At 33.9% G+C, this 19,936-nt stretch overlaps 1 protein-coding gene across 1 annotated transcript in view; it reads right to left on the bottom strand.

The window, feature by feature from the left end:
* Positions 1–12,190: 12,190 nt before the first annotated feature.
* The window catches only part of LOC132545581 (ankyrin repeat domain-containing protein 50-like), a 38,881-nt gene continuing 31,135 nt past the window's right edge, over positions 12,191–19,936 (bottom strand). Inside the window, exon 3 of the mRNA XM_060209272.1 lies at positions 12,191–13,843. Coding sequence (XP_060065255.1) covers positions 12,224–13,843 — 1,620 coding nt within the window. The 3' untranslated portion in view covers positions 12,191–12,223. The remainder of the gene's footprint in view (positions 13,844–19,936) is intronic.

Here is a 19,936-nt window from a genome sequence, read left to right as displayed (position 1 = left end):
GACCTAAATAGTATGATTATGTAGACTTCCCAGGTGTGTAAAATCTCTCCTTTACTCTCTACACCAGACCTAAATAGTAAGTATCATTATGTAGACTTCCCAGGTGTGTAAAATCTGTTCTTTACTCTCTACACCAGACCTAAATAGTATCATTATGTAGATTTCCCAGATGTGTAAAATCTGTCCTTAACTCTCTACACCAGACCTAAATAGTAAGTATCATTATGTAGACTTCACAGGTGTGTAAAATCTGTCCTTTACTCTCTACACCAGACCTAAATAGTAAGTATCATTCTGTAGACTTTCCAGGTGTGTAAAATATGTCCTTTACTCTCTACACCAGACCTAAATAGTAAGTACCATTACGTAGACTTCCCAGGTGTGTAAAATCTGTCCTTTAATCTCTACACCAGACCTAAATAGTAAGTATCATTATGTAGACTTCCCAGGTGTGTAAAATCTCTCCTTTACTCTCCTAAATAGTTTGTAGGTCTCTGCTCTGTTCTCGTTGGCCCTTTCCAACAGCGACACATCCAGGTGTGACTTTGTATTGAGCTCAGGTTTTTTTGCGAACTATTGAGTGATATCTGAGTCTGCACTTTGAAATTCAAGGAGAAAAGTTTTGAGGAAAATGATGGAATAATAGATTTATCTCCCTTGGTGATGAGGTCTTTGGATTGAACACACCTCTATCCATGTGACACAAGCCAACAGAAATAGTGGATCTGTTTTAATCTGTTTGATTAACTAAATCAACAAGAACACAAACAACTGTAATAAAGACAACTCGTTTTCATTCAGTTTTACATTTTATTTCATTTTGAATGAAATAGATAACGGAGCATAGTGACCTAGGCTGCTATTTGTGGAGCAGGTAGGCAGCAAACTTCCCAGCAATATAAACCAACCGAAATTTGTCTCGGATAATTTGTTAAACATTAACAACACAGCCTTCATATAATGTTGGCAAATTTTGTTTTAAAAATCCAGGAATGAGAAATACAGAAAATAAACAAATTAGATCTGTATCATCCTGAATACCACCAAATATTAATTGTCATAAGAATGTCAAACTTATCTGTGATATATTGAAGATATTTTACTATATGTGGTAGTGCTGAACAAGAGAGAATAAAAATCTGTAAATATGCATATATCACTGCTTAAAAATACGCTCTGGTGAAAAAATATTTCATAAAATTTTGAAAATTTAAAACAAATTCAGGCTGGTTTATAATGCTGATACAAAGATACTAGTAATCAATACATACTAGTACCAACAAACATACAGTACATCTACAGTTACATACATACATATATATGCCAATAGGAATTACCGTAAAGATGCTTGAATTTCGAAGGATTAATTATGCATAAAACATACAAGGTAACAGTTCAATGATAAATCATTCAATTGTGACAAAATGTTAAAAAAAGGGAAACAGCTGAAACTTTAGTAGACTACTGTATACAGATACAATTAAAACCATCTAAATTCAAGGGTATTTACGGTACAAAATGACTAGCTTTCATGGAATAATTATCAAACTCAACATTTCTCAAAGCAACAAATAACATATCAATACAATGGAATCATACCTTCTCCATATACATATATATACCACTGATGGTTAACTCATGTAGCCACACCAATACAACTAGAAACTTAACCATTACTTGGGAAAAAATATGGAAATTTTGTGTAAATTCTTTAATAATATAAGATTTTTACATGATGTCAGATTTAAGATGATCAGTTGTAACACTTAAACACTCAGATCTTCACAAAACCATGACCATGTGGCATTATTACCAAGTAGAGACGGGATTTTCGTTAACAGTTCATATTAAAAACCTTTTAAATCCTTTGTTTTAGCTGAAATAGTTCTTACCTGTATATTGTTTGTTTCATTTCAATTTTTACAATAATTTCATTATGGTTTGGATACAATGTACCATTTCCAAAATTTGAACAATTTAAGTCACTGGACTTATTCATATTTATATCATTTATTTATTGAAACTCATTTCTGTCCCCAGTACCAGAAGTGACACTAGGTAGTGAGTCGAGTGGAAGATATTGAATTAAAATACCATATTGCTAATGTAAAAAATCTAATAAAATTATCATGCTGTTTTATCAAACCTTTTGACAAACTATGGTATACTAATTGTTTACTTTTATTTCTAATATTTTTAATATTATACTACAAATCCCATTTTGTGTTTCTGATAAAAGGTCAGAGATCCCTGACATCAGACCCTCATTATCAATAATTTACCAATCAAACTTTGAAATCATTTCTATTATCATTATCAAATAAAACACAATTTATATTGTAATTAAACAAACAATAGACTACATCCTTAGTTTATAGAAACAACTTATTAAATATGAATTAACATCTCTTTTGTGACTTGGAATTATAACACAACACATCGTTGAAAATAATTAAAGACTTTTTTCGAATTTATATAACACGTAGTTGACTGGGATGGAAAATGTTTTAATACAAATACCTCTGAGTTTTGGATTTATTCAAACATATTTTTACCATAACTATCAGTAAAAGGTTGGACACAAGTTATTACAAAATTATTTAAGCCTTCTCCCAAAACAAATTACAATTACGGCATCTGGTAAACAAACAGGTCATGAATCTATAATTATATATATACTGGAAAGTTACACAGATATCCGTACTAACAAACAAGTTAGTAAGACTTATTGTGATTTAAAACCTATTGTCAGATTTAATAAAATTGTGTACATTTCTAAATATCATTACACCAGTGTCTACAGGCAGAGTTCCATTTCCAGAAAGAAGTAAGTCTTAAATTCAATTACATTTTCAAGATTAAGGAAAACCAAACGTCACTGCTGTTCATAATTGGAATCATCAAAGCAAAGCATTTTCACAAGGGTTTCCACGTGATCTCACGTGACTTTCGCAACAAAATATGTTATTCGTAAACTGATAATGTAATTACACGTGGATGTATTTGGAAGAAGAAGATTTGCGCATGTGTAACTTACAGCAGTGTGCCATAAAAATCTGGGGTTGAATCAGTGTAATTTTCACCGTGATTAAGCAACGTTTATGTAAACAAATGATTATAAAGTTACTTCTCGTTGCTGTTGTTCATAATTAGTTACATGTTTCTCGGGGAAATACATCGTGTTTTGTTATTATCATAAACTAACTAACTTCCAGTTTTTGAGAATAAATGTATATTTGGAATCTGGAAATTCCGTCCATCTTTCAAACATAATTCAGTCAAATTCAAGTCGAGGTATGTATAAGGCAAATATATCTATTGAATTTACACTGTAAAAGCTGGACAATTCGCAGTATTATAAGGATTACTTCATACGTCTTGTGGACCACAGACAATGGACAACATGGAGATCATCTGACGGACATCCACAGCCCCTTACTTAAGGCATCGATCGCTATAAGCTCGCTTTCCACAGATGTTGCCACTGAAAAAACAACATTGTACTAAATGACTTGAGAGTCGTTTCTCATTCTTAGCCAAAATTATCCAGACCAAGACGTGTTATCTGGCCATCTAGGTAGGATGTATGTCCCTTACTCGCGTAACAATAACAATATGTCGATATAGTACAGTAAAATATGGTTTACTTATTAATTAATAAATCTATTTATTTATTTATTTGTGTAGTTATTAGTTCTAGATTATCACCGGTTGTGGGACTACTTTATGAATCTATACTTGAAATCTTATATAGAAAATGTGTTTTTTTTATGTTTGTGGGTATAAGTTTTCTTGTGGAGAGGTGTATGTATGTCTATTGATATAAGCAAGGGATATCATGGCGCGTTTGAGAGTATTTATGATTGATAGTGATTTTTTTAAATGCGATGTACTGGTGTGGATTTCAACTCCAGTGTTTTCCTTTTTCGTTGATGTGTAAAATTTCTCCATATGATCAATATGTTACATTATGACTTGGTATTCATATGAATATAGATACATTCTAGATCACAAATCAATAATGTGACGTCACATTGGCGCCACGTTTACCAGCGTCACGTCTACACTTCAGACGTCGCCTTAGATAACGCACAATATAGCTTCACATCAATCGTTTAGATGAATATGATTTTCAGGAAGCTCTTCCAGTAAATAAGCATACTGGTAGTTTCTTTTATCTTAAGACTGGTATCTCAAATGTAAATACAATCATTGAAAGGCCGGTGTTATCAAATTGTATGGTTATTGTCAATATGAAAGTAATCTTAGTGACGTATAAATTGAAATTAGGTAACATAATCATGACGTCATTTTATTTATCTGTCACCTAGATTGCAGTCATATTGACAATAAATTCAGTGTTTTAATATTTTTGTCTCTCTTTTAAGAAAACATATTTGATACAATTTACTAGCGCAACAGATGTACATACAATATTAAAAGTTAGAAGATCGTTAAGTACGTCCATTGTAATTTCAAACTTATATATTGAGCAAATTCCTACTTAAGTTGAAGTAATAGTTGTGGTATTTTCACTTGGTATGTACAAACAGTTAAAAGACATATCATTAGTAAATATGAATAAATGACTTTTAAAACAGGAATGTAAACAAAAACAATTTTATTATGACAAATGGAATATGGTTTGGTTTTGAAAGGATTAGACTCGATTTAATGAAAAATGCCACGGTACGGCAGGCGGTGTAACCATGTCATCTGATAAATAATATCCGGTTCACGCACTGTTTTCAAGGTCATATATAATTGGGAAGTATGTAAACATACCATATGATCACATCCATTGATATATTATACAAGTTTACCGTAATCTATGTACATTTTGATTTTTATATCCAATAATTCATTTAATAATGAAATCATATAAATTTTGCTGTAAATTTAATGTGATGATTTGATACGGGTTCTTTAAAGATTTAGCTTTAATTCTTTGTCTCGATTCTCTTTCAGTCTTTCATTAACTTTATTTTTAATTAATTAAAAGATATACCGGCATTTTAAAAAGGACCCCATTGGAAATAAGTCAGTAATTGACTTTATGGGTTATCCTAGATGAATACTGGCGTATTATACTAGTCGAATTACATCATGCACAATCAAATTTTAATTTAGTTTTATCTTCTGTGACACAATTTCCTAGAATCATCTGTGATAGTTTCTTATAATTGATGTGATTTTATAGAATATCTCTTTAATGTAATATTGTTTGCCATGTATTTATCTGAATAAATATTATTTATTATTACTAATAATATGGACAAATAGGCTGTAAGTCTGCGTCCATTAGCAATCTTAATAAATCGTAATAAAATACTTGTAGATGCATATGACGAAAGTATTGCAAAGTTTCCTAAAATGGCAAAAAGTACACAATGCAGTTTTATGATAACTTTTATCAGGTAGCTAAATGCTTCTTATACACGTCTCTGATCTTATTGCATGGATATCTCATCTGTTAGATTCGAATTTTGTTCCGATTTAAATTTCAGACGATGGAGGGGAGGTAACTCTAATTACCTTATAGAAATAACGGTCGCATCATGCTTAGTAACACTAGTTTCAACCAGTGTTTTGTTTCTCATTTCGTAATACATAGTTCAATCAGCTTTATTTTAAAACTTTGGAATACATGGTTTAACAGATTTTCTGATATTCAATCATTTCGACCCGATTTATCATTACGGAATACAATGTCCCCCCAGGTGTTTTTACATCGGGTGGTATCCATCTAATTTGGGCATCCATTGTTGGATCAGACTGTCCTTTATCATATGGTGTGCAGTCCATTTCTGATTTAGCAATAATATCGTTCAGCAGATTTTCCATCGAGTGATGGCTGTTTAATTTAACCGGATTATTTTTATATTACTTTCGTATTTATACATCCCTGGTCCTGGTTTTCTTGTATTGAGTTGTTTTCACCTAATTTAGTGTCTATTCTTAGGCCGTTGTGAAACTATTAACATAATTTACCCTGACAGGAACGTATACCTTATTTTCCCTATCATACGTCTCAGACAATTAACGCTGTACAAATTAGATGGAAAAAATTCGTGAAAAAATATACAAGGTTCATTCTGACAGAGACGTATAATTCATTTTTCTATCCGTGATCATCAAGTTGTTTCCATGTGATTTCTAATCATGTAAAACATTACCAACATATTTTTCGGAAACGATAATTCTACTTAAAACATTACTGGTGATTTTCAATATCCTCATACCTATTTCAGACAGTACTGATTGGACTTCTAGATAAGACCGATAGGGTTCAACTTCGATAAATCTTGTTTTGATATCACTGACAGGGGCGTAGCTAGCCCAGCAGAAATGTGTAAGCCCAGGCGAGGGGTCTGGAGCCGCCAAGGCCCCCAGCGCGTCGAGGGCAGGGCCCTGGTGGGGGATCAGGGGGGCGAAGCCCCCCGACGGAAAATGAATTTTCATGATTTCAAAGATGTTTTGAATCGTTTTCTGAGGCAGTTTTTTTAAATTTATTTAACAACAAACTTCAACCCATGTCTAAATAAAACGCTTTATTTTGTTTGAAAAACTTGTCGATCGACGTCTGTAATCCAGAAGCCTTCTTCATTTTGAAAATTTGCACTTTAACAACATTATAATCGGAAATGTTGAAATGATAGTAAGATGTAGAATAGTATGACAAGTATGAAGTTCCGGAAAGCAATGCACTTGGCCTAGTTATTCAACAATTTACTACTTATAAATAAATATCTATTTTTCACTTTACTCTCTACACCAGACCTAAATAGTATGATTATATAGACTTCCCAGGTGTGTAAAATCTCTCCTTTACTCTCTACACCAGACCTAAATAGTATGATTATATAGACTTCCCAGGTGTGTAAAATCTCTCCTTTACTCTCTACACCAGACCTAAATAGTATGATTATATAGACTTCCCAGGTGTGTAAAATCTCTCCTTTACTCTCTACACCAGACCTAAATAGTATGATTATATAGACTTCCCAGGTGTGTAAAATCTCTCCTTTACTCTCTACACCAGACCTAAATAGTATGATTATATAGACTTCCCAGGTGTGTAAAATATGTCCTTTACTCTCTACACCAGACCTAAATAGTATGATTATATAGACTTCCCAGGTGTGTAAAATCTCTCCTTTACTCTCTACACCAGACCTAAATAGTAAGTATCATTATGTAGACTTCCCAGGTGTGTAAAATCTGTTCTTTACTCTCTACACCAGACCTAAATAGTAAGTATCATTCTGTAGACTTTCCAGGTGTGTAAAATATGTCCTTTACTCTCTACACCAGACCTAAATAGTAAGTATCATTCTGTAGACTTCCCAGGTGTGTGAAATCTGTCCTTTAATCTCTACACCAGACCTAAATAGTAAGTATCATTATGTAGACTTCCCAGGTGTGTAAAATCTCTCCTTTACTCTCCTCACCAGACCTAAATAGTTTGTAGGTCTCTGCTCTGTTCTCGTTGGCCCTTTCCAACAGCGACACATCCAGGTTTGACTTTGTATTGAGCTCAGGTTTTTTTGCCAACTATTGAGTGATATCTGAGTCTGCACTTTGAAATTCAAGGAGAAAAGTTTTGAGGAAAATGATGGAATAATAGATTTATCTCCCTTGGTGATGAGGACTTTGGATTGAACACACCTCTATCCATGTGACACAAGCCAACAGAAATAGTGGATTTGTTTTAATCTGTTTGATTAACTAAATCAACAAGAACACAAACAACTGTAATAAAGACAACTCGTTTTCATTCAGTTTTACATTTTATTTCATTTTGAATGAAATAGATAACGGAGCATAGTGACCTAGGCTGCTATTTGTGGAGCAGGTAGGCAGCAAACTTCCCAGCAATATAAACCAACCTAAATTTGTCTCGGATAATTTGTTAAACATTAACAACACAGCCTTCATATAATGTTGGCAAATTTTGTTTTAAAAATCCAGGAATAAGAAATACAGAAAATAAACAAATTAGATCTGTATCACCCTGAATATCACCAAATATTAATTGTCATAAGAATGTCAAACTTATCTGTGATATATTGAAGATATTTTACTATATGTGGTAGTGCTGAACAAGAGAGAATAAAAATCTGTGAATATGCATATATCACTGCTTAAAAATACACTCTGGTGAAAAAATATTTCATAAAATTTTGAAAATTTAAAACAAATTCAGGCTGGTTTATAATGCTGATACAAAGATACTAGTAATCAATACATACTAGTACCAACAAACATACAGTACATCTACAGTTACATACATACATATATATGCCAATAGGAATTACCGTAAAGATGCTTGAATTTCGAAGGATTAATTATGCATAAAACATACAAGGTAACAGTTCAATGATAAATCATTCAATTGTGACAAAATGTTAAAAAAAAAGGGAAACAGCTGAAACTTTAGTAGACTACTGTATACCGATACAATTAAAACCATCTAAATTCAAGGGTATTTACGGTACAAAATGACTAGCTTTCATGGAATAATTATCAAACTCAACATTTCTCAAAGCAACAAATAACATATCAATACAATGGAATCATACCTTCTCCATATACATATATATACCACTGATGGTTAACTCATGTGGCCACACCAATACAACTAGAAACTTAACCATTACTTGGGAAAAAATATGGAAATTTTGTGTAAATTCTTTAATAATATAAGATTTTTACATGATGTCAGATTTAAGATGATCAGTTGTAACACTTAAACACTCAGATCTTCACAAAACCATGACCATGTGGCATTATTACCAAGTAGAGATGGGATTTTCGTTAACAGTTCATATTAAAAACCTTTTAAATCCTTTGTTTTAGCTGAAATAGTTCTTACCTGTATATTGTTTGTTTCATTTCAATTTTTACAATAATTTCATTATGGTTTGGATACAATGTACCATTTCCAAAATTTGAACAATTTAAGTCACTGGACTTATTCATATTTATATCATTTATTTATTGAAACTCATTTCTGTCCCCAGTACCAGAAGTGACACTAGGTAGTGAGTCGAGTGGAAGATATTGAATTAAAATACCATATTGCTAATGTAAAAAATCTAATAAAATTATCATGCTGTTTTATCAAACCTTTTGACAAACGATGGTATACTAATTGTTTACTTTTATTTCTAATCTTAAGTATCAATGATGCAATGATTTATTTTGGTAAAAGCAGAGAAATCTTCATGTTGTTTTTTTTTTTTAATCTTTTAGTACGTTTTAAATACAAACCAGATACCAAAATAGAGGAAAATCCCTGCCTACATAAAGCTCAAGTTTCTGTATTAACCAGACCTATAATTTTCCAGATTATCAAACCAAAAGGTCTGTGCGAGATGAAAACTTTTTTCTACACAAAATTACCTAGTCATCAGACTCATTTGACCATCATATAATACACTTCAGACCAATCAATATCACAAAAACATCTAAAGCCTGTACCAGGTTGTATGGACAGGTAAGCTCAAACTGACCATAGTAAGTATTGATAAAATTCATAGCTGGGGCTACTTAGATTGTCAGCTTCAAGCACAAGCAACTGTTTCAATATACAGATATGCATAAGATAGTTTCTTTTGTACAAATGTTTAAATTGTCATGCAGAATTGTACCTCTTCCAACAACACTATTTTTGTTGTACAATATAATACAATGTATTTTCATATACATGATCTTTTATTATGTAAATCTGTTCTAGCTCCTACAATATTGTATTTGATGTACAAAGTAGTTTTACCATGTTATCTTACACATACCTAACTTTGATAGAATTTACAGCCAGTTCAATATAAAATTGTACGAAATGTAGACAGTATTGTACAAAAACAAATTTTGGAATTGTATAAAATGAAACATTGGAACTATAAAACTGATAACAACAATTTGTAACTGATCAGATCTGATGAACGTCTACATTATATATACATACATGGATATGGGACGAACACAACTCATACATTTAGCACTACATACCTACACATGTACCTGCATCAGGACATAACCAGTACCACTGACAGTGACACAGGGACTAATATCTACTGTTTATTACAGGAAAAACATAATAGAAATCACAGACACAGTTCTTATGTAAATATTTACATCCGTAATATATACAGGGGACACTTAGCAGCAGTATATATACAAACACCAAATCCGATGTAGATAATATATCTAGATTATACATCTCTACATATGGTTACCTATATAGAATGTAATCTGCAAAAACTAAATCTGTTTAAATGAATTCATGGAAACATCATGATTCATTCATCAAATTACATTTATCCAATATTATAGTTTTAATATGTTGGAAATAAAAATACAATGTATCATAAAATAATAAATTATATTCCAACTAATGCCTACAATAAATCTACTAAATCCTGTTCTAGTATATTGATTTATTTCTTAGAGCCAGAGTAATACTGCAAATTCTATGTCACACTTGCACAAATATTGCACCAAAAAGTGATTGAGTTATCTCCCTTAGACCACACAATATGTTTGTGTCCAAAAGAATTTCTTGCAACAATTATACGAAATGGATTGCATAGCAAATATGACACCAGCTGCGATGATTGATATAGAGCACCAGTATGGGTTTGCCTTTCAATCCAAAATGAACAATCTGACATCATTTCTAACATTTCCTCTCAAGTTCTACAACAGTTTACAGTACAAGAAAAAGAAATACCTTTTCTATACACAACATATGGCCTGGACATTTTTTTCCTGGATTTGTAAAGTTCCAGAAAAAAAATCTCAACAAATATGCAAATAAGCTGAAACAGACTTAGAGCAATGCTAGAATCATAAAAAAGCCATGCTTATATGAACCATACATTATATACATCAGACATTACAAAAGTATCAACGTTAAACGGGGCGTTTAGCATTATCTGATTATACATAAATGTAAAATATGTCTTTGAAAACATGACTTTTCTTGATAATCTCAAAGTCAGATAATAAGGTCCTGCATCAGTCTGTAGGACCATCAAAGCATCCACTAACAAGCCTTGTCATATCGATCATCATACCCATGGCACAAAAACTGCATATGAAGGAAAAGCTAAAGCTACGTACTAGCATTTAATGGAGGGCACTATCTAGAACGTCCGTAGCAGTTATCTATTTTTACTGCTAGATGAGGCTTCCTCCAAGTTTATCTAACCCAATATATGGATGCATATGCTTCAGGATAATATCCAGATTACCAAACTCTTTTGCGATGTGAAATATCCATGTTTTTATTGTCACAATGATACATTTGTATCAATCTGGAATCCAGGGAAATGATAGCATAAAATTTCTTTTCTGTTGCTTCAATCACCCACAGATTGGCAGCGGAATATCAAATAACACAGGGAAAAAAAACGTGATTCTGTATAGGTCCTAACTACTCTTTATCGATTAGTTGTCCTTCGTATTTCAGAATATGTATTGCACAAGAACCAGATATTCTGTTACATGAAGCACTTGGATAATTCCATATATGACTTAACCGGAGACCACCATTACCAATCCGATTCCCAGGTTCATCCTCATAAATCCTGGTAGTCCCAAGGCCACAGACCAAATTATCAATCGTGTGTGATGCTGGTCCCATAGGTCTCTCGCACACAAATCCTAGTAATCAGAAAACATCAGCTTTTCCCTTCTCTCAACCATTTTTCTGTTTAACAATAAAATAACTTAAATTACATTCATTCCATAGATGATAAAACAAACCAATAAATATATTTAAAAGATTATTTCAAATCATAGTTTTGCATCATTTTTATTAAGGGAATAGAAAGAAAACCTGTAACATTATTGTGCACACCACAAAAGAACTCCCCGGAGAAACCAAATAGATAATTTTTAATGGAATATTCTTATCAACATAAACATTCTTGTGTATTATTTTTCACTCAAAAAATACTACCATGTTGTATATTTTTGGCATCATATTTTCTTGAAATCTTTTAATTTTTTTTTCTAATTGTGTTACCAATAGAGACATTGAGTTTGTACCAGCCAGAGAGCCGAGCTCTATTTTCTAAATATGCTGATGCAGCACATGTCCACAATGCTCTGCTAGACATTTTTTTTCTCTAAAGAAAACTTGGTAGTTGCCGACTGAATTGCCTCAAACACTGACTCTTACCTGTACAGAAGAAATCATGTATTGTTGTGCTAGTCACAAGGGCGTCTCCTTCTTTAGGGGTAGGCCGTTAGGTCGTGGGGGTCCCTTGTAATTATTACTGGGGATGCTATGCTCATTATTTAGCAGCGAGTTATTTGTCCCATTCATAATTTTTTCATTTCTTTCAAGAACTTTCTTGAATTGTCCATTCACGCCTTTAATTTTTGGATTTGTCACAATTCCATTTCGTTTTGGTTTTGTGTCTGGTGATCGCATTTCCAAAGCACTTTGTCCCATTATAGGCTGATCACAAGACATTGCATTTTGTTTTAAGCGTAGTTTTTCTAAATTGTTCTGAAAATGTGCATGATTGACAAGCCAAACAGGTTCTTCAGATAAATCTGCATTAGGATTTGTAATAATGTTTATAGTGGCCTTAATCTCCTTGTGTTTACAGTTCGGAAATTTGTCTGGTGACGGCCCCAGAATATTCAAGTTTCTTTCTGTCACCGGCGAAAGTTTTTGTTCATTTCCTACGATTTTCTGAACCTCTGTGTTTGGTGACATTGGCGGTGACTGTACGGGACTCTGCGGTTCGCTCACGGGTGACAACACACGACTAATAGGCCGTGTGCGATGTCGTGCCATTGAACACTGCTGCAACTGTTGAGTAAAGGTCAGGCAGTCTCCATTAGTTGTCGTCGTAGCACCACTTTGTGAGCTCTGATTTGTGGACGATGTTAAATTACTGGAGGATTTTGAGGAATTGTTGGATGCATATGACTTTCTGCGGTCGAATGTTGAGTCGGGAGAGTCTGATGGAGAACTGTTTAACTGATTACCATTGACAACAACTCCTACACCGTTCAATGGCCCAGTCACACATGTTGGTCGAGCATCATTACTTGATGCTGACGAACTGCTTCGACTTTTACTACTACTCGGAAGCACAGCTCCGAACTCCTCCAGAATTTTACATACTTTGGAATGTCCACTTTTGAGCGACACCCTGACAGGTGTCCGTCCAAACTGATCAGCATGGTTTGGGTTAGCCTTGTACGTGAGAAGGACTTTGACTACAGTTTCGTGTCCTTCTTGAGCAGCGATACAGAGGGCAGTGGCTCCTTGGTTGCATGTGTGATCCACTGAAGCACCCCTCTCTAACAGTAGCTGTACAATGTTATCATGACCTTGCCAAGCAGCTGACTGTAAAGCTGTTCTCTGATCATTGTCCACAGCATTCACATTCGCGTTGTATCGTAGCAAAAGTTCTACCACCTCAAAATGACCTTGCCATGCAGCCACATGTAATGCAGTGCGTCCTTCAAGATCTGTACATTCCACTTCTACACCCATTTCTAGGATAAAAGCTACCATGTCTACTTTGTTTTCAAGAGCCAGAATGTAGAGAGTTGATCTACCATCTGCATCCTTGTAGCTTATGTTGGTTCCCATGGAGATGAGATATCGAGCCACTTCTTTGTGGCCTTCAAATGATGCCACTCGAAATGCAGTTTTTCCGTCGTGTGACCTATGATCAATGGATGATCCATGTTGGATGAGACAGGTGACCACTCCCAGATGACCTTCTTGAGCGGCTAAAATCAGAGGATGGCGGCCATCATTGTCCGTCTCGTTGACTCGAGCGCAGTGGTTAATGAGAGTCTCACAAACCTGTGAACATACAATCAAAACAAAACATGAACATACATCACCAATAAAGGTAGGAATTCTAATAAATCAATTACTTCACAGAATCAATACATTGCAGTATTGAACAGTATATCTACTAAATATATGATTTTCATTTATTACTTTTAAAAATATTTGTAAATAAAGTCAAGATTTTAAATTCCTTTCTTCATTCACAAATAAAGTCAGTAAAATTTTGAAGCCTTAGGAAAACATGGTTTTGTTAATTCCTATAAACTGTGTGTATATCCAGGGTTCATTAATCTTAAATACAAACAAATACTGAATGAAGGAGTACCTAATACACATACGTTTACTGTGTACCTATCAGTACTAATCAATGACATTAATACTGCCTGAAGCGGAAAGTACTGCAGAAGTGAAGTGTGAAATATCGTCTGATTGACGTTGTTATTAAAGGTGTGACAAAAAAAGGTGTGATAATATTGATCAACATTCCTGAGAAGTTTACATAGTTATATCACAATATTGGACTCTGTTTGACTTTACTTAAATCAAATAGAGCTACATAAACCTTTTCAATAACAATTCTTTATCAACAAGATGTAACTCAACAAACAGAATTTCACACCAAAAAGTCATGCTAGTATAGGTAGATATGTAACAGAGGTCATTATTTATTTCAATACCTCTGCTAGGAATCGAACCCGTAACACCTGGCTTACTAGTCTGATGCTCAACCAATCAAGCTAAAGAGAAGTTCTTGCTAGCCGAGTGGTGTATATTGCGGCTAACATTTTACCAGGGTTACAGATATTACATGTTTAAATATATACATAAGGTCAAAAATTGATTCCTAGATTAAATACTTTCATTACAACAATACTATCTACAAAACTGGTGATCAGTACCATCTGAAGAGTTATCTATCTTGACGGACATCGTCTATCTCAAAAAATTATAAGGGTGGAAATTTCCAAGAAGAAATGTGACCAATTCTGTAATGGACATCTATGTAATGATTCCTGAGAAGGTATTTCAGAAACTGTTTTTTTTTTTAAGAATACAAGGAATCGGCATAGAATTGTTTAATTCTTGACCTTTTGTCAGGACATGATACTTTAGGAGATTTTAGAGGACAAGTCCACTATTATAAAGAGTCTGTTATGTGTCAGACAAGTATTTAACCTGAAGCCTTACGACTTGTGACTAATCCACCACTTATGAAGCTATCTCCTTTAATCCTCCACTGACCAGTGTACTTGAGATCTCTTGAGCACAGTATGTTTGTAAATACTTCAGCCTCAGAACACTTATATCCTTTTTACAGTAAACAGAAAAGGATATGTACAGAACTGTAAAGTTGCAATTTTCCATATTTATGATTCCAGTTATTAGTAATTACAAAGCTATCATTTTGCCTTACAATTTTGATTGGGGAGGCTAAAACAAACAATTATTTTATGTTGGCCTCATATTACTGCTTACAGTCCTGTCAACAAAAATCATGACCAGACTGAACACCTAGATTTGTGGTCACTCCTGATAAGTATTCTTTACTGCCAATTGCAATTTCCTCTGGACAGAGCAATACATATGAGATCACCCTTGACAACTTTATCACTGACCCCACAAAGTATTTCTCTGTACACCCTGAGGTCAAATCTGACCTCGAATCTGAATCAGGTTGGGATAGAGTGATGACCTATAACCTGTTACCTTCTCACCTGTCCAGTGGGCAGTGTAACGCCACAGGAAGTTATCAGAGACAGCAAGACTGGACATGAGATTCGGTCTATATCAAACTTATTTAACTGACCATCAAAATAATTTATAGTTACTTTTATGTGTATGAATATAAACTTGTCTTTAATGAACTTAAATTGCCACTGAGAAGAATCTGACAATCTGAATTTCTATATTACATAAATCAAATACAATGAATTCATTGTGGTGGAGAAGACAGGCAGATGTGAGGGAAAGACAGGTTAGCATGAGGGGAAAAAAGTTAAGTGGGAGGGAAATAGAGGCCAGTGGGAGGGGAAGGAAAGTTTAGTGGGAGGGAAATAAAGGCCAGTGTAAGGAGTAAAAAAGTTTAGTCAGAGAGAAAGAAAGGACAGTGGGAGGTCATCAATGCTCCTTCAGTGAACGAAACACCAAGACAAAAGTCATATGAAACACTCAGTCTTATAAGATGGCGGATTAGAAGCAGTGCATTACTACTTAGGTGTTAACATAACAAGTGTGAAAATAAGTGTAAGATTAAACTGTAAACCACAATGCTGACATTAGATCCGACAAACCATTGTTTGGTTGAGTTGCTTAAACCAAATATTATACACCACGTACACAAGTCTTCATGATGTTATACACTTTGTTTTGGTACACTGCTTTACAAATTCAATACACTGGCTAAATACCAACAACCTTTCCTATATAAATAGAAAAAACTTCCTGCGATTAAATATAGTTAAACCTCATTATTTCAAAGTCGAAGTTGAAGTCAGCGGGATCGTGGGAAAATTCAAGTTGTCCAAGTATTTTATTTAAGTGAGTTAGATCATTTAGTGAGAAATTTGGCTAAAGCCTATAAATTTAACAAGGGCTTTGAGTTATGTGAGTCTGAGATAGCGAGGTTCGACTGTATATGTTTCAGTATTTCTAATGTCTAAGAATATAGTATTGCTTTTATTGGCTAATGGACCACCAGGTTGTAGTGTCTTATATTCACCAACGGTACAATCAAGTTCCCCTGGAGATGCCAGCAGTATAACCCATACTTGTGGTAAACAGACAATTACACTAATGAGTAATGGACTTACTGCTAGTATATGGACCACCGTGACCTTTGACCATTAAGCTGTAATTGACCACTTTCCCTATTACTGCAGGTGTGTATTACTATCTCACCTTTACAGCTAACATTTTATTGCCAACACTAAAAATCAAATCACCAGGCAATAAAAACCAATCAATGTGAGTCCACTAATAGCCCCGAGAGGTATTCTCTGTCCAGGTAACTACCATGTCAAACTACTGTACTGTAATGGTTAAAGTGGTCAACCTCAATCCCAGTATTCATCCTAACCTCAACTACAGTATTCATCCTAACTTCAAACCCAGAACCTATCTTAACCTCAAACCTGAGTATTCATGGACTCTAAATTCACCCCCAGAACTCATCACAACTTTAAAACAAGAACCCATCCAATCTTTACCCTAGTACTAATCCTAACCTCATATGCAGAATTCATCGTAACTCAAACACTTTATTCTTTTGATGTAAAACTTTAATCAGGTTAATAAGACAATCTCTTAAAAAACTCATTGTTCCTGCTTCAAGCACCCAGCTGTATTGATTTTACATCAAATTTTCCAAGAATGTTATTTAAAGATCCACTGTTGTTTCTTTATGATCTTATCTTTGCTTTCTAGATTGCTGGTACCCTGACCAGATACTGATGTACTGGCCTAAGGTACAAATTGTTGTCAGTGCCAATTACCCTGGGCATCAGGGTCAGGCCTGCCAAAGATTTAGAAAACAACATTTCAGCATCCAAATAGATAAATAAATAAAGGTATTTCTGCCAAAAGACTATTCCAGTTCTATAGGATTAGACCACTAACTAACAGATCAGTATAAAACCCAACCCGACTTTCCGTTCTCCCAGAAAACAGCAGTAAACTTTATATGACAAAATATTTACATCCATGGTAAATACTTAAAATTAAAAGCAGGTTATCTTTTTAAATAGATATAGAATGTTTCAGTATGTAAAATTGTTTGGAATGTAACATAGCTTAAGTGTATTTGGTCATTGCTGTTTTCAGTTTTAATGCTAATAAACAGTGAAAAACGGCTAGGTTACTTGGCCACAATAACAGCAACATTATTTAAATCAGTTTGGAAAATTTGTTAAATACTGGGGAATCTTGTTGTAAATAAAACATTTTTTTAAAATCTGAAATCTTGAACACTGTAATATTGAAATAAAATACATAAAAGTTTCATCATGAAACAGTAAGGAGATGAATTTACTGACAGAACAAGATAAAGATCTCCAACAGAAGTAGAGGGTTTAGTGATTGTATCCTCATCACCACGTGTTTCTATGTTGTGGTGAGAAAACAGGTCAATTATGCTCAGAAATATGTCATCCTGTGCCAAAACCCTGAGGCTCAGAGCTGCTGTACAATAACTCAAGTGAAGGGGAATGCAGACACATGCAGACACTGACTTAATAATGAAACAAGAGCTGATTCTTCAGAAAGTTATATAAGATAGTATTACGCGGTATATAAAAAAATTTTTGAAATCAGCAAAAACATTTTCAAAAATGGAATTTTAATTTCACAATTACTTCATTAAAACTTCTGTACTGTTGATTTTTTGACAATCAATGATGTCATAATGAGTCCCAATCTTCTCTGTCGATGTTCTAACATTTTATCAATCTCTTGTTTAAATTTTCAATGTTTTAAACAGACTAGATTGCTTCAACAAAAAATAATCATTATGTCTTAATACATTTCCTATATAGTCACATATTTGTGAACAAAGATCTGGAACCCATCATGTTACATATGTCACTGTCAATATAACAGGAGAATGTGAAAATGTGAACATGAAGAGAGCGGGATTCAGTGGTAATTCTATTGCTGTGCATACAGAAGAATGTATTTGTGGACCGATTCTGTCAGAAAGTGCTAGCTATGACTCAATAACAACTATATAATGTAGGAACAGCTAGACCCTAATAAAAAGATTTCTCTGAAGTAACTTAATTATCTGCAAACAGTATCCAACCTAGGAGGCTTTTTCTGTCAGCTCTACGTATAAAACTTGGCATAACATCTTCTAAGAACAATCCAGCTTCCAAATAAACATCAGGCCATTTCACTTCAGAGAGGTGAGAATGTATTTTCAGAATTACAGACGTACATAACAATCAATTTCATCTTAAAAGATTCAGTCCAATTTCTGAACAAAATAAAATTTGCTGAAGTAAGGTTTTGATAGTCTTTGATGAATTATACCAAAATCATTCAGAGTCACTTCAAATCATCATATTTCATGTAGTCTTCATATGGATATCATTTGTAATGGAAGGTTATATGTTATAACAAGGTAGCATATACCCTTAATTCATAGTAACGACTACTTACTGGTAGCATACATCCTTAAGGATATTTCTCACACGTACATGACAAAGTAGCAGGTGTATATTACAGTCAGCCAAACCTGTCATTAATAATCTAGTAAGTGGAATCTGTATTATGTGATGTTGGCAGGAATCAGACAATCCTGAAACAGCACAGGGTAATCTTGACGTACTCTAGATCTCGTACTCTAGATCTCGGTCACATTTGTAGCCAGAGCCGGTAGATTCTTATACAGTGACAACAGATTGTCCTCAATACACCATCATCTGTTGCAGCTCAGCCACCAAGTCACCCACTAAATTACCTATCTCAATATCTAGCTACCACTAATCTTGTCCCAATATCAAGTCAACATTAATGTTCCAATATTTATCAATCTGCCTCAATCCTCTTGCCCAAATGATTAACTCCCATTAATTCTAACTGAACTGAATGGACCTACCTCTATTTAATGAGTGCATACACCTTTTTTTTTTTAATATTTTCAATAGATTACTCAAATTACACAACTGTGCTAAATTTGAGACACTTTTCTTGGGAACAAAAGTGACATGATTTAAAATCTCCACATGTAAGTATTAAGAATCGGCTAAAATAGATAATATGTCTAATGGTTTCCCATCTAGTAAATTACCAATATCAAATACACAACTTCTTTATGAACTATATACAATATAATCCTACACAACGCAATCATGCAATTTGGAGAGCTCTCAGATTTTACCAATGTGACCTATATATTACAATACTTTTAACTCGGAATCCCACAGTCATTATCAATTTGAACAGGTGTCTGCCATTGTTGCCAAATGACATATTATGTACACACAAGGCATTGCACTATCATACCTATTAAGATGAAGGTCAGACATTGAGTAATAGAGTTACCAGCCTTGGCACTAATGCTTTGCCCTTGTTATGTTACCAGGTAGTTTTATGACTAAATGAACT

The sequence above is a fragment of the Ylistrum balloti genome, unplaced genomic scaffold (assembly GCF_031769215.1).
Source record: "Ylistrum balloti isolate Yb309-2 unplaced genomic scaffold, AGI_CSIRO_Ybal_v1 Utg369850, whole genome shotgun sequence".
NCBI classification, from domain to species: domain Eukaryota; kingdom Metazoa; phylum Mollusca; class Bivalvia; order Pectinida; family Pectinidae; genus Ylistrum; species Ylistrum balloti.
Note: the sequence above shows the minus strand (reverse complement) of the source record. Positions and strands in the feature narration are given on the sequence as shown.